Genomic DNA, 16,502 nt, shown 5'->3' on the forward strand with positions numbered 1-16,502 from the left:
CCATTCAGAACATTCTTTTAGTTTTCATTTGCTTTTTGATTACAGAAAAATACTAGAACAATTCTTCTGTTGCAAAGAGCTCATAAAGATCACATAAAGTCAAATGGGTTTATTCCTATTTGAAATCTCTGCGTTTATCTTGTGAATCATGCTTGCACACCCAACTGTTCTAACATCATGTGGCACCCGCAGCACCCTTGAAAGGATCAAGGCACCCCAGGGTACCATGGCACCCTGGTTGAGAATCACTGTGCTAGAGACTTGACTAGAATAGTTTAGTCAGAGATGATCCCGTCTTGAAGAGGTTGGACTAGATGACCTTCTGAGGTTTGTTTTCTTGCAGCCCTACTTTTCGACAATTCTAGGAAATATAGTTAGCTTGTCCAAAAGATGCACAAGAAAAGATACAATAACATAGGGTGCCTAGAGATGTTTAGGCAGCCTATTGGGAGGTGCTCTAACTCATGGTGCATTACCTAAAGTACCATGAGTTAAGAGTGCCACTGAACCCAATAGGCATTTGCCTGTGAGGTGGGGCCCAGCAGATTTAATTATTTTAGTTTGAATCTCATAATATCTGGCACTTGTCTGAAAGTCCCAGCTCCTGAAGCCCTGGAATTAGATGAGAATTTGTTTTTATTCTTAAAAAAAAAAAAAGTTTCTATTCATATTTACGGTACCAATCTTGAAAATACAAACCATAATGACTTAAAAAAAAAGGAAACAGAAGCCAAAAAGAACCCTAAATTTATTTCTTAAAAGAAACACACAATTTTTGGAGAAAGATTTTTGACTTTTGAACACTTGGATTGGCAATATTGATGCTGTACTTTTACTTGAACAGTGACATATACATCTCTCTCATAAAATAAATCGTAATTATTTTCTCCATCTTAATTATAGCTCTCAAAAGATGATAGGTCTTAAACAGAGGTTAGCGGAAGTATGTTTTTGAAAATTAGATCATATCAGATGCCACTAGATTGTTGTGAAACTGTCAGCAAAAAGAGTCTGTGGCAATTCTGAAATGAAGCCTGCTTGTCTTATTCAGACAGATGTAAGTGAAGACTTAAGATGGGACACTAGGTAACAAATCTAAGCACTGAGACTCATTCAGTTCTCCCCCCACCTCATCTCTAGCCAGTATTGAAAAGAAAAAATCTGAACTTGGCTATCAAAATTCAGCAACTCAGAAAAAAAATTATTAAAAAATGCTTGAGGGAAGGGAAAGGAAGATTTAATATAAAAAATGGAAAGACAGGTAAGGAAATAGCAACAGTTTCTTATCCTTCATCATTGTGGAAAGAGATAAAACTTGTTTTATATCCCATCAAATAATGCCTCCTATAATTATAGCAATATCTTCTTCTACAGCTCTTGACTTAATGAAAACAGCCAAGATTGTCAGCCCCTCTGCAGCCCTGAACTATAAATCAAGTCAAAGGGGAGGGGGAAAAAGTCTTTGTCCTTTTGCTTACATTTCAAGAAGATCACAGCAGCCATTCTCAAAAAAGGAAACCTTAATGTACTTGGTAAATTAGATTTTAGGGAATTGTTATTCAAGATCAGAGCTTAAGGTCAAATGAATGGCTTTCCTTTCTTGCCTGGCCCCCTGACAGCTGCACTAGTAATGTTCTGACATGTCATTGGCGTGCACAAGTGGCTAAGAGGGACAGAAGGTTTAAGTCCAAGATAGAAATGATAAGTCAAAGCTGAGAACACAAGCTTGTCATTTTCAGTTAACCTGCTGAAAATAATGAATTGTACAGAGAGACATTTGATTTGCATTCAGACACCTTCAGTTTTCTCAGTAACAACTTGTCCTCATGGTGCTGACTTGCTTCCAGACTACTAGCTACTGGGGACATATGAACCAAACATTAGAAAAACAGCTGTTGGAAACATCCAACTGTCAACTACAAATAGCAAGACTCATAAATGCTTAGCCTCCCATTCTTAATGCTCGTGGCCCATATAGTCCAAGGGTGCAATCTCACAGTCAGGCACCGAGGAACCTGAAAAACTGGGCTGCAGTCAGAAAAAAATACAAAATCAGAAATACCCAAAGATAGAGAGAACCCTAAATCAGCAATTAAAGGACTCTGACATTCCAGCAAAGAAGGTGAGGCGGTAGGTTTAGATACTACCGCGATGATGAGATTGCCAGAAATATCTAGGTAGATTTTTAGTCATGCTATCATGATTTTAATTTGGAGCTGTCAGGTGCCTATCTGTCACAGACCAGGGCCCCACAGTGCTAAGCCATGTACAATGCTATACCACCCTATCATGAAGAGCTTTCAAGTCATATGGTCCATGACCTTTTTAGCTATCCTCTTCATTGTGCTGGGCCACCTATATAATATAGCCCTACCACCGCCTTGATGCTCCTAGGCACACACCCCCACCCCGCAATAAGGATTATCCTCCACCCAAAGACACAGAAACAGAGTGCTCTCCCAGTTTTGGAATAGAAAGACAGGGGGTGTTGGCCAGGAGGCTCACTTGCACCATAGACCATACTAACTCTCCACTGCAGTTTGGGCCCACTGAAGCATGTGCCTGGGAAAGACAAGTGTTCACCACGCCCTGATGTGATATGTGGAGGAACAAGCCTGGACCAGAGAGAACACCAAGCTCAGGGCATCCTAAAATGAGCTTTAACTATTTTCCATAAGTGCATGCCTGCCATATGCTTTATGCAGATCAGCTGCACCTCCCCACCTCCCCCATAGTTTTTTGCATAGTTGACACATTTTAACTCAAATATATGCCAGTCAGGAGAATAGTTCTCTTTGTAAAAGAGCCAACAGTGTTCCTTAATCAACTGAAGGCTGAGAAAGCTTGACCTGTAGCTCGTCTGAGGTCATTCAACAGAAACAAGATAGGAATGACAATGTCTTGATATTTCTAATCTATTTTTTAAGAAGTCATTAATAGCAAGAAGAGGAGTAAACCTATATTTCTTCTTTTAAAGGTGACTTGGAAAAGGATGTAGAGGGGCACAAATGTTATATCCTGGTCACTCTGGCAACAAAAACATTTATAAACTACTTTCTAATTTGATTTCTAAATCTATAATTGTATCTTTCCAGTGGGATTCTTAAAGGTTTTAATAAAATGTATATTGTATTTTGTATAAATATTGTCACCAGAAATCACATTAATGAGCTTTGTTTGGGAAGTTGTTCTCATGAAAGGGTATTTTTACTAATTCACTTGCTTTGCTTAGTTTAGATCAGTGATTTGAGATCCTTTGAAGGATGCTATGGGGTACCACGCAATGTTAGGACCATTAAGGGTACTAACTAGATTCACAGGATAAAACCAGAGATTCCAAATAAAAATTCACAGTTCTCTTTCCAAGTTCTTTGCAACAGAAAAACTGCTCTATTATTTTTCTATAGCCAAAAAGGAATTAAATCTAAGGGTTGGCATTCTCAAAGGGGTGCAATGAGTATTTGCAGGGGTGCCTCAAGTCTAAAAAGATTGAAAACCACTGGTTTAGATAAACAGACTCCCCACTTTACAGTTACCTTGACATTAAGTTAGTATCAAACAGGTCATTCTTCCAGAAATTCCAGATGTCACACAACCACAACAGGGACTTCAGCTTTTCTTACCCTCTGTTCCATCTAACTCATTAATAACCCCCAAGTGTTTGCAATATTGGAGGTCATTAAGGTGCTACTCAGTCAAAAAGGATAGCATTGTTTCATTATAACTGATCAAAGACACAACATTTTCACAGTTTGACCAGATATCTCATCTTTACACATCCTTATAGCACTCATTCTTGTTATACATGGCTACTTAGGGAGACAAATGCTTGCCATTGCACTCAACATAGACTGACCTCAGATGTCAGCCTAAGAATGACAAACAGCCCAGTTGAGCTCTGTGTAGAATGCAAAGAATGGCAAAAGCCACATTCCAAGGGACCATGATGGAAACAATGCCATCTCAAAACAGGATAAGGCAGTTACTCAGGGAAATGATTGGTGGTAGTTTATTTTTCTTTTTGCCTGATCTAATGTTAAGCCATTTACTTTAATAAAACCCATTCTTAATACTAGACATACTGTAGGCACCAGTGTACAAAATAGTCCCAAAACTATCATCACACTATAGCTTTCCCCTTACCGAAACTGCTAACTGCACACAGGATATGTTGTTACACCACGGGCTCCTGGGCCTAGCTATATGATATGCTGCCTAATCCAATTAACTGATTCCTGATAAAATACTACAAATCAAAACTATAAAATGAAAACACAGCTTAAACATGATGCTGCCTAGTAGGACACATGCAAATTTAGCCTATGGCCTGAAGGCAATAGTGCAGTAGTTAAGAAAATCATTCTCTGATGTATTCCTTGGCTGCCACACATATATCATTGATGTGGCTTATTAGACTGGAACTCAGAGACACCGTGAAGAAGCAAGGACATAAAGCTGATAGGGATGTCTTGCCTCCTTGGTCTAGGAATGATACCTGAAATTTCCTTCCAAGACCTAGGACAACCATTGAAAAGCCTGTTTTGGAAGGGGGAGGGAGAGAGGGAATGTTTATTTTGGGCTACTTTCACAATTGGATCAGTCTAATTATTTTAATGAATTGCTAAATATTTATTATACTCTTTTTTTTTTCTTTTTGTAAATACAGCTATAAATGGAAGTATTTCCTCACTGCGCAGGGTGGCAATGAAACCAACCATCCAGGCAGAACCAATTCTCAGTGGGACTGAACACCAATGGGATTTGCAGCTGCTAGAGAGGGCCACGTGGCCACTTCAGTTCAACCAGAATATGTAGAGGAACTCTGCACCTCTCAGAATCATTCATCCCTTCAATACACAATATGCAGCCAGTCTCCTCCATCCTTATAACTTACAGGAACAATGACTCACTCGGAGGGACCCTCAAACGCAGAGTTCAAAGAATAATTGCAAGATGACAACTAGTTAGCTAGGTGACAACAATTGTTAAAAGTTTGTACAGGTCTAGGAAAGAAGGCAAGTTTGCTGCCAAGGCTGAGAAGCAGTGAAGATATAGGAAGGAAGCTCCAGATGCAGTAGTTCTAATGCCAGTGGTGACAGGCCAGCAAGGTAATGCTCATATGACACAAGTACAAAAGACAGGGAAGGGAAGGGAAATGAAAGACAGTGTATAAAACAGGAGGGAGAAATTGTTAAAAAAGGGAGGAAATGTTTTATTGCATCCTGAGTTGAATGGGGATGCAGAGATAATAACAGATGCTGCACTAAGCAAAGTCTTCTACCTGCACAAACACAAATAAAATAAACCACAGGGGTTTTCAACCTTTTTTTAATAAGTGTAGCCCTGGCAGCCAGATGCAGAGCAGGGGGGAGAGAGGGTGGTACACAGCCAGATGCAGAGCAGCGGCAGTGTGGGGGTGGTGGGTGGCGGCAGCAGCCGCCATCTGTGAGCTTTCCCCCCTCCATCCCACGTCTGGCCAGCCAGGTGGCACCTGTGTGGCCCGCAGGGGGGCACTGCTGCTCCTGGGAGGTGGCGGCGCAGGGTGGTGGGTGGTGGCGCTCTGTCTATTCATACCCACCCATTCATACTCCCTAGGGCCTTACCAAGTACCCCCGGGGATACGCATACCCCTGGTTGACAACCCCTGGAATAAACTATGCAAATATATTTTATGACTTTCTCAGGGTTGCCCACCAGTTATGAGATTAGAGGCCACCTGGCCCTCAAGTGCACAGCAAATCTCCACTGCAAGACCTTTTTTCCTTTCTATCTGTCATCACCCTAGCCACATATTCTAGGCCCTATTACTTAGAGAGCTTTGCAAGTATTGCCATCTGGTTTTGGCTTTCAGCAACTTTTAAAGTATGCTCACAGCAAAACTAATATTCGTCTCCCTCTGGAAGCTGTAAGTTGATATTTAGAATCTAAGGGTGTGGATCTGCAGAAGCCAAATCATAAATGTTCCTTAACACCCCATAAGTGCTATTAGAAATGACACACAAAAAGGAGCTCAAAGCACTGTTCAAATGACCAAAAAGCCAATCACCACAAGAAACATGAGTGTTAATGGGCTGCAGTGCTGATTTCTTCAAAGAATTCCTGAGTTGCACAAAGACCACAGTTCCACTAGCAATGAGGGTTTGATATGCACCAGCTGGTACAGAAGGAAAATGCAATCACACGTGCACTAACCGTAGCAACAGCTGTGCCCAAGCAGAGATTCAAGTCTGGGAGACAGCAGGCAGCAGAACTTCAGTTCTTCACCCTGAGAAAGCAGTTTAAACTTGAGTCTGGAATCAACAGATTTGTCAGTGAAAGCTGGTCAGAAGTTGTGCTGAATGAGTTTCTAGCAGAGCACAGCATATAGAATTTCTGTTTCCAATGGGTTTCACTCAGTGAAGCCATCATAACTCAGACAAATTGATATCTCTGCACCATTTTGTCCTGTAAACTTTCCTTTTGCAATTCTGAAGCAAATACCAAATGAAGCTATACCAAATGACTACCACTTAGCAGATTTGGAACATGAAAGCCCCAGGAATTAAATCATTTTCTGAAGATAAATCCACCTGCAAACTTCTCTGCACAGTCAGATTCTTCTGATAAAAATGATTCTAATATTTCCAGTGCATTTTCCCCTGTCTTTTTAGAACAGGACTCAAATGGAAAACAAGCTGCTAATAAATAGCACCTGAACAATCTGACTATTACAAGAAAACTCCTATTTACTAAAAAGTCAAGGTTATATTTTAAACAGTTTATCAACAATGTTCTCATTTTTTCTCAGTGGTCCTGGATATCTGATGGTTGTTACAGTTCAATTTGCAAAGTCTATGTAATATTTTCCCTTAAAACAATAGTAGCAACATTGTTTTGGTTAGCACTGTGTCTCTAGTGTTGCCATTTTGAGTAAGATTATTGAGAAGGCTGTACCATAGCAAATTAGATGATTTCTGACATCTTCAAGTTTACACCTAGATGTGGTATAGGTGTTGGTGAAACACCTCCTGTTAGTAATGGATAAGTATCAATTATCCTTCCCAAAATTTTTAAAGCTATCAGCAGCCTTTAATACCATTAACCAAAAGATTTGTCATAATTTTTCTGGAACTCATCTGGGATTACTGCCACTTCAGTCTTTGGGAAATTCCATTCTCTTTCTCTAGAAATTACAGTGTGTGGTTTGAGCATCTGTTCATTTATCCGAAGGACCTCCTGGTGCACAGTTTTATAGGAGTCTCTTCTGCCATCCCTATTCCACACCTACAGCCTTTGGAGAAGACTGTGATTGCTGTGCGTACTGGGATAACAGTCTTGAAGTCTATGTCTATTAGAATGAGGTTATAAGGTATCTTCTCTTCTCCATCACTTGGGTGAAAGCAATCTACGTAAAGAATAATGAGAATGGAGGATGAAAGAAGTGATGCAATGGGAAGAAGACTGATCTAACACTCTAGGGAAGTTGCAGCAAATTTGAGAGAATTTAGCTATTTTGGGGGGCAAAATGTATGCAGGAACATTTGCTCCTGGATGCCCAGAGGGCACTTCACTTTTGTGACAGAACCTCAGGCAGGTGATGTTTAAGAGACACATGAATAGGGCTGTGAATATTTTCAGCATTTACACCATGAGAAGGTGGAGAGGCAAAAGGCAGTTGAGTGCAATTTATCATGAGGAATAAGAAAGAGACAGCAATCTTTTGTATTTGACTGATTATAAAATCCCTTGTTAAACACTGAATATGGGCTGTACTGGACATTTTACCAATCTAAAAATAAAGAAATGAGCAATGATGCAATAAAATAATATCACCACCTAAGAGATAGACTAGTTACAATACCAAATGTCAGTGTCAAGCTCCAGAAGATTATTATGCGCTACAATATTAGATAGATCAAAAAAGATTTTCAAAATTATAAAATCTGACAGTTCCCCATTTGTTAAAAGGAAGTTCAGCACATGGTCACAGCCTCTAAGAATGTCATCACAAACCAAACAGAACTGCCATGGCTGGATGATCTAAGCTACAAGGTCACTGTATGTTTGCACCAGCCAGAGCCTAGGAGGGCAAGTCAATAAGGAAATGCACACAGTGCACACAAGTTGCTTTTTGTACAACTAATGCATTAATTTAAACATTCTCTAGTGGTGTTATAACTGCACTATCAGTCTTGAATGTGGACATCAAGGATTATGCCACAGCTAGATCAACCCTTGACACCAAACTCAAATTCCTATTCTGCTCTCTCTGTACTCCCATCCACAGTGTAATATCACTGTGACTTTTTATGACTTCACTGCCAAATTTAATGAGAAACACTCTTTAATGTTAGGGTCTATTAACAAGTGCTAAATTACAGCAGAACACCTCCAGAAGTGTATGTGACATCTAGGGGAACAGCGAACAAATTCCTAATGATCAGTGCATCACACTGAATAACAACATAATGCATAACGACAGGACACTTACATTAAAAGCATTCCTATTTAAGACAATGCCACACTGCTGCTACTGACTGGAAAGAGGGTTCTCTACCTGCCTGCAATACTTTCAATTTATTGAAGAGCTTCACTACACTCTGATCAGCATTGCTGTGGTGAATACAGATGCTCACAATCAATGTTTTCAATCAAAAGCTCTCCACTTGCAAGCTTTTAAATTGTTAGCAGCTGGTCACCTGAAGCCAGCCAGGTACCATCCTAAGTAATGAATAGATTTTCTATATTTGGAGAGGGATAGTGGATATGAGCAGGTAAAAAATTATTACCAAATTGGGGGGGGTTACCTCTGACGTTTTGTTCCTGACACTCCGAGTCCTTTCTCTTTGTAGTTCCATAAATCTCCTTTCCTTTGATTTCTTCCATGGTGTCCTCTGTACTAGGAATAGTTTGTAGCCTTTTTATCCAGAAAGCATCTACCTTCATCTCCCTCCTTAAAGTCACTTCTTTGACAAACCCACCTTAGACTGGTGAATCTCTAAGCCATCCCAGGTCTCAATCACTGCTCGAGAGAAAGGGCCTTGCATTATTTATATTACAGAAGCCCACCAGAAGATACATTCAAGATCTTTATCACTTGGACTAATACAGTGCCTTTATCTCTTTTGTAAGGCAGACTGTAAATTTACAGCATCATAACATTATCAGCACCACCAGAGAATAGTATATTACTACTCAGTGGGTTATTGCCCAAAATGATACTTGAGCACAACAAATAAAAGCAGAAAAAAAAAAAAAGACAAATGATCTATGTAACAGTCTCTTGATTCTGGCAAGAGCCAATGCTTAACACTTCAAAAGAGAAGTCCGAAGAAAAAAAAAAACCATATGATGAAGCTCACTAAAGCTGTTTTTAGGAAGGAAAAACATTTTCTAACAGCATCTGAATCGCTTCCCTGTGCTTGAGATGAGTGTAAATGTTGTCTCAGTGTTGGTATTCTAAACCAGGGATGTCAAACAAAGGCCATGTTGTATAGCTCATGGGAGGTCAGGGAATTTGTGTGCAGGGCAATCAGGGGTGGGGCCCACCACCAAAATATGGAGCATGAAACCCTATTGACAATGGTGGAGGGGGGTTGGAGGGAGGTGAGTGACAGCTGGATTAATTCCTGTTTACCCCACCACTTTCCCCATCATCACATCGAAATCTTGCCCACAAGGAGTCCTGCAGTCTGGATCTGGCCTGAAGCCAGAGTGAGTTTGACACCCCTGTTTGAACAAACAGTGAAGGCAAATTTAGAGCTTACTTTCCTTTATTATTTTTTATTGATTTTAACATACAATATATTTGCCACAAAAATGAAAGCGGTCCATTCCTACCTGAATAGGATTTGATTAGAGACTGAATACACTGTTAAAAGGGAAAATCTGATCACTGTTCGTTGGACATCAAACTTCTCCAAGCTGAGCCTCAATAATTGAGTGCTCCTAAATCCCTGGTCATTTTAATAATTATTACCACTGCTATTGGAATTATTACCACTGATATCCTAAGGATTCCAAGCAATAATTATGGTTCCATTATCCTAAGTACGACATTAAAAAAAAAAAAAAAAAAAAAACCACCCCCACTCCCCCCCCAAAAGGCAGTCTTTGTCCCAGAGAATGAGGCAAACATCCAGAGATTCCACAAAAGGAAGGAATAGGGGAATACAAATGGAGGAAGAGAAAGTAAAAGAAAAAAAATGAAAAGCAGCTCTACAATAGCTCTTTGGTTGTTGGAGAGGTTACTGTGTGGCTGCAGTAACAAAATGTTGTTTCTTATTATGATGCATAACTGGAGTTACAGCGACATGTAGCAATAGAATTAAAAAAAAAAAAACTAGTACATGACCCAAACAATTTTGAGAACTACTGATATAGGGTGACAGATTTTGGTCTTTACAACATAAAAGTCTTGTATTGTACCAAAAGTATGCAGCTCAACTCAAAAGGATGTTTCTCGGGGTTGCTTTATCATTAAAAAAAGAGATTATTTCTAAATTAAATGTTATTTCTTTCAATGAAATCAGTGAATCATGGCATATAAATGACTGAAATGAAGAGATATTATTATTATTATTATTATTATTATTATTAGCAGTGGTGGTATTGTTGTTGTTGTTCTATGAACATCTGGCCAAGGCAACTCTTGGTGACAATTCTATGAACTTAGACTACCATCCAGTTGGGTTAGGCCAGGGGTATCAAACTTACCCAGCTCCCCTGGGCTAAATCTGAACCACAGGGCTCCTCACAGACTCAAGTCTAGGGTAAGTAGGAGCAGGAGCAGCAGGGCAAGCAGTGTCAGAGAGCGGTGGGTGTTAATGCACCATCACTTGCTCCCTGCCATTAACCCACATCTTCAATAGATCTCTGTGCCACAGATCTCTGTGTCCCCATTCACACTGCCACCAGATTCCCAGCCCATCCAGGAGAGCTACTGGCCAGTTGATACCCTCCACAGGCCAGATCCATCCATATGTTTGATACCCGAGGTTGCAAGATGGTCTTGTATAATGTGAATCTGGTCATATCTGGAGTTCAGAGTGTCCAACATGTATTTACTAGCAGGGTACTGACCTTGACCAGTGTAATAAGTAACACTTCATGCAAGACCAGAAAAGATACACAAAATCAGAACCTGACTACTGGATGGTAAGGTTTTAAAGAAGACAGAGGTTAATTGCTGCCAACAGTGCCCATTCTTTCTGCCAGCAAGATGCCATTGAGAACTCTAAGCCTAGCAAAGCTGATGATAGGGTTCTGTCAGGATGTGACCCAAGCTGATAGAGATTTAAATAGTAATGTTCTTTTGCACTTGCAGCAAGGGCAGACTCATTGATTGCAGAATACTTGTGTGACGTGCGTGGTTGCATGAAACTACATATTAACCAGGCAAGTGTAGGATGAGACAGTCCAGATTGGTGAGAGAAGGCACAGGCTCTGCTGTGGAGTCACAGAAAACAAAGGCACAGATCCAAGTGTCAAAGTTAGCATGGTACAGTATGCATTGAGTCAGTTCAGCCAAAAAAGCTAAACACAGTTTAGCTTCCTTCAAAGGTAGAAGTGAGTGATTTTAAATGATGGACATCCCCAAGACCAGTAGCACAGGATCTCACAGGACTCAAAAGAGATCACAATATTTTCATACAAAGCTTCAGAATATGATAATTGACATGACGGAATGATCATAATCGTGTATGAAGGCAAAAATTCATGTGCCCACAACAACATTTTCACATTATGAATCAGAGCGGTATATTAGATAGTAGTGCTAACTACTGAAAGTACTAACAACAAGACTAAGAGGAAAGAACAACAACAAGATTAAGAGGAAGGCCCAACAAAGGACCAGCTTCACAGCAATCAGGAGACTGGCCAGTGTCAAATCCACCTTGTACCTTATACAAGCTGATGTCTCCTTCTGAAGTATTCCCAAACCAACAAAAACACTCCCTTGGCCATGAAATGTAAAGGCTTGTTCAGAGACAAAATCCAAGCAGTAATACTTAAAAATAATGATAATGGATATTTTTGCATATGAGATCAGCTTTAAAAAAAACAACAAACATATACACAGTCCCTCCCACTCTAAGTCTTTTGTATATGTCCACTTATTCCCACATACCCACATCCTGTGAGATCCTGTGCTACTATGGGTAGTCTGTGTAAGAATACAGAGTTCTAATTTTCCATTAGTGCCCTGTCCAAAAATGTAGAAACTCTTTAAATAAAATCCTGAAACCCTAGTCCTACATCAGCTAGCACTACTATTATCTTAACTAGGGCTTGATCCTGGCAAGGGGCTGAGTGCCATCCATTTCTGCTGTGTATAACAGAAAATAACAGCACTGAGCATCTTGTGTGAGATTTTGAGCATGTCACAGGTACTAAACTTTTTCAGTATGCCCTTCTTTCCACCTATGTATGTTTCAAGCCCACTCATTACTGTGCCCTCTCTACTTCTGTGTTCATTTGCATTTTATATAATGTGTTATGTAACCAGGATAGCAGTAACTCACAGCACTTGAAAATTTTGAGTAGATGCTTCCTACAAGCTATAACAAGCTGTCTTTGTTCACTGGAATCTACTATCCCCAGCTGCTTTTTTTATCTCCATTACAAAATACAATTGCTAATTTATTAAGAAATGAACTGTGGGAAGGGGTAAATAAATGCACATGAGCATGGTAGGTGTAAAAAGGAAAAAACAAAACCAGTGTGTTATCTTGCAGTCACACCAGACCTTTTATTATATTCACTTCACTTGAAAAATCTTGCTCCCTTGAGCCATTTATGGGGGAAAGGGGCTACGGAACATAAAGAAGATATTTCTCTGATCAGTTTCTAGTCCTATAGTGAGCTAGAGGAGTAGAAAGAAAGGAAGCTGTTTGAGCTAATTAGACTGTGGACATGAAGCAACCTAATTGACCAGTAGGATCAGCAAGGGCTAATTTTGGAGTAACTGGGATCAAAATTATAATTATTCATTGTTCTTGTTTTTGTTCCTCAAACATAAGGGCACTGCTGCCATGTTGTGTTTTTCAAATGATGGCAACATGTTTCCAAAACTTCTAAGTGTTGTATAACATGTTGCATAAGGAGATTTTTAAAGGGATATTGTCCACATAAAAATCTTGAATTCATCCCTTCTTCTCTGTCTACCACCAGATTATTATAGCTTGAATCAAACAATCCCTTTCACTATGCACAAACCTAGTTAAGCTTCTAATTCACTGCAGATTGGAACATTAAAATAAACTGGCCTGTTTCCTTTTGTTTTCTTCCAGTTTCACACCCTAGTCCGTATTTACTAGTGTAGCTCTCATTGTTTTGCTCTGTGCTGCCGTGAACTCTTTAAATCTAGGTATTTGCTGAAAAGGTCTTAGTAAACTGATCTGCATGACCATTTCTTTAAAATCTCCTTTAGTTTATATAATTACCCAAACCTGGTTTTAACAGTGAGCTGTTGTCTGAGAAGTGCAAATGCTAAAAATGCCTCATCGGTGCGTATGATAGTGCATAGAGACAGCCCTTCATTTGTAAGCACAAACATTCGGACATGTTCACAAACTACTTTGCTTGCAAGTAAAAGCCCAGCCATTTGCAGTATGCATTTATGAATGTGTGTCCTCATGTCTCTCTCTGCTGCTTCCCCCAAACAATCATGCAGTTAGTACTGCACTTCCCAGTGGAATCCACATCCCAGCTGCTTCCATTAAGACTGTTCCTCCACAGGGAAAGAAGAATCCCTGAGTAAGATATAACAGAGGGATTCAAGAACCAACTCGCTTCAGATACCAGCCTTGCCCTAAATCATCCGTTCTGAAACTTCAGTATTAGAGAAGCAGAGATATGCACATTTCAAAGGCTTCAGGGAGCTAAGATGGCACTGCACTTTCACCCTGAAACCTGCTTCTCAGCTGCCTCTTCTTTCCCTTCTGCACACAGAAGAATCTTCTCCACCTTACAGACATGAGCCCAACCTGGAGCATGTAAGTAGTCAAGACTGGGGTCTAAGTTGTACATTTTACATTTAAGACACCATTACTTCTTTAAAGCAACACATAAAAGTTGTGAATGCAATCCAAACAGGGCCACATACAGATATACAGTTTCTACTGGGAGAGTGGCTACTCAGGGTTAACAACCAGGGCTAAATTACTCCCAGGGGAGTTTCTCCTAGGGGAGCAAATGACATTTTCCCTTCTCAGAGAAGCCACAGCATAATCCTCCAGCTCCCATGGTACTTTGCTCCTGCCCCTTCTCCACAGGAAGACAGTGTGTCACTTGGCCTAGTCTCTACTGCCCCAGCTAAGCAGGGTGCAGAACACATCTCCTTCAAAATCCTCATGTTATGCTGCAGGAAGACACAGGCTGACCTGAGCAGTCTGGGTCAGCCAATCAGGCTGGCCTGTGCACCAATGCCATCTCTCTCCAGGCAAACTGAAGCAGCAAATTGAGAGCATGCTAAGATGTGTGCACTGGGGGCCCCCTGTAGGCACTGCAACAGCACTACAAACTCTGTCCCTCAGGGACTCAGCATTCAAATGTCTGTTCAGGGGTCTCCAGGTAAGTTTTTCTAGCAGAAATACATACCCCAGAGAATTCTCCCAGATGATCTGAACATGCGTATACAGCCCTTGTCTGGACACATGTGAGGGCTTTAATTTCCAAAGACTGAGAGAACTGCAAAACTTAGAAACGACAAAGGCAACAATTTTTTAAAAGAACAGGTTATGTGAATTCACCAGATATAAGGAAACTACAGTCAATGAAACGCTTTCCTAGGCTAAGTACAAACAGTCAAAAAGCACAGGGCTGAACAGATTCAATCTTCACAGGTTAGTCTAAGCTGCACAAACTGAACCAATAAGCAAGGGAATTCACTTTTGATTCTGAAAATGCAGCCACATACTTATAGTAGCCTACGCCAGAAGCTGGGAGGTGCTAAGATGCCTCCCTGCTCTGCTAGAGTAGGCAGCTTGGGCCAAGGCTTGTACACCCACCCTGTGAGGGGGAGTTTGCAGGGAAGGTACAAAGCATCTTAGGACATGGGGGGACTGTGAATTAACTTGAATCTGGAGGGGATTGGAGACAGACGTTTAATTAACTAATTTAACCTAAAGCAGTTAAATCTGATACTACATCCATCCAAGTTTATCTTAAACTGGTTTCAGCCATTTTAAGTGTGTTATATGTGCCCTGAATTTCTATTGTGTTAGACATCTGAATCAGTTTCTGATCACTTATGTGTAAGTTCTGTTTCTAGCCCTAGAGAATTATATTCAGTTTACAGCATCTGTTAGCCCTTGGTATAGTATATAATCGGGCCATCAGAAAGCAAGATCATTGGTTTCAACATGCTATAATTATTAAAATTATGCAGTGTTAATACAAACAAAATATTCAACAGGACTACTAATATTGGGTATCTCAATTGAATTAGCATTCACTTTCAGAAATTGGGTTATAGTACCATAGCTGTGCATAATTCTTTAAATATTATACTCTCTTTTACTCTAGAGAGCTCATCATGGAGGTGTAAATCAGTGGGCCCAACCAAGTTATAAATGTTATAACTTATTCTCTTAGGCCCCAGTCCAGAAAACCATTTAAGTCCTTGTTTAAGTACATGTACACGAATGATCATGAAATTAGTGGGACTTTTCACTTGCTTAAAAGTTAAGCACATGCTTAAAAGGTTTGCTGGGTCAGGGCCAAAAGTCAATTAATATAGTACTCTAATATGCTCTATTTCAAACATCCATCATTATTTTCAACAGAATTCTTACCATGGGTTAAGCTGAAATGGGAAAGACCATAGCTATCTGGAATTAAGGTTTCATAGTTGGTAGGGTCGGAAGGGACCTGAGGACATCATCTAGTCCGACCCCCTGCCACGTCAGGAAAGAGTACTGGGGTCAAACGACCCCGGCCAGATGTTTGTCCAGCCTTTTTTTTAAAGACCCCCAGGGTAGGAGCCAGCACCACTTCTTTTGGAAGTTGGTTCCAGGTCCTAGCCGCCCTGACTGTGAAATAGCGCCTCCCAATGTCTAGCCTGAAACTACCCTCCGCTAGCTTGTGTCCATTGTTTCTTGCAACTCCCGGGAGTGCTCAGGGGAACAGGGACTTTCCCAATGCCTGCTGGTCCCCCTTGACTAGTTTGTAGACTGCCCCTAGATCCTCTCAGCCTTCTCTTTTGGAGGCTGAACAGGTTCAGGTCCCTCAGCCTCTCCTCGTAGGGCATGCCCTGCTGACCCCTGATCATGCAGGTGGCCCTCCTTTGGACCCTCTCCATATTGGCCACATCCCTCCTAAAGTGCGGCGCCCAGAACTGGACACACTACTCCAGCTGCGGCCTGACCTGTGTCGCACAGAGGGGGAGGATCACCACCTTGGACCTGCTTGAGATGCATCTGTGGATGCACGACAAGGTATGGTTGGCCTTCCTGACTGCGTCCCCACTTTGTTGGCCCATGTTCATTGTGGCATCAATGATGACTCCAAGATCCTTTTCT

The 16,502-nt window shown here is 40.7% G+C and overlaps 1 protein-coding gene across 6 annotated transcripts in view; it reads right to left on the reverse strand.

Annotated features, from left to right (window-relative positions):
- GALNT18 (polypeptide N-acetylgalactosaminyltransferase 18) overlaps positions 1 to 16,502 on the reverse strand; it is a 432,273-nt gene that overhangs the window by 313,577 nt on the left and 102,194 nt on the right. The window contains exon 2 of one of the 6 annotated variants that reach the window (XM_025208206.1): positions 6,193 to 6,265. The exons of the other annotated variants lie outside the window; for them this stretch is intronic. Within the exon in view, the coding sequence (XP_025063991.1) occupies positions 6,193 to 6,265 (73 nt within the window). The remainder of the gene's footprint in view (positions 1 to 6,192; positions 6,266 to 16,502) is intronic. 6 annotated transcript variants of the gene reach the window in all.

This window comes from Alligator sinensis, unplaced genomic scaffold, assembly GCF_000455745.1.
Source record: "Alligator sinensis unplaced genomic scaffold, ASM45574v1 scaffold352_1, whole genome shotgun sequence".
NCBI lineage: Eukaryota > Metazoa > Chordata > Crocodylia > Alligatoridae > Alligator > Alligator sinensis.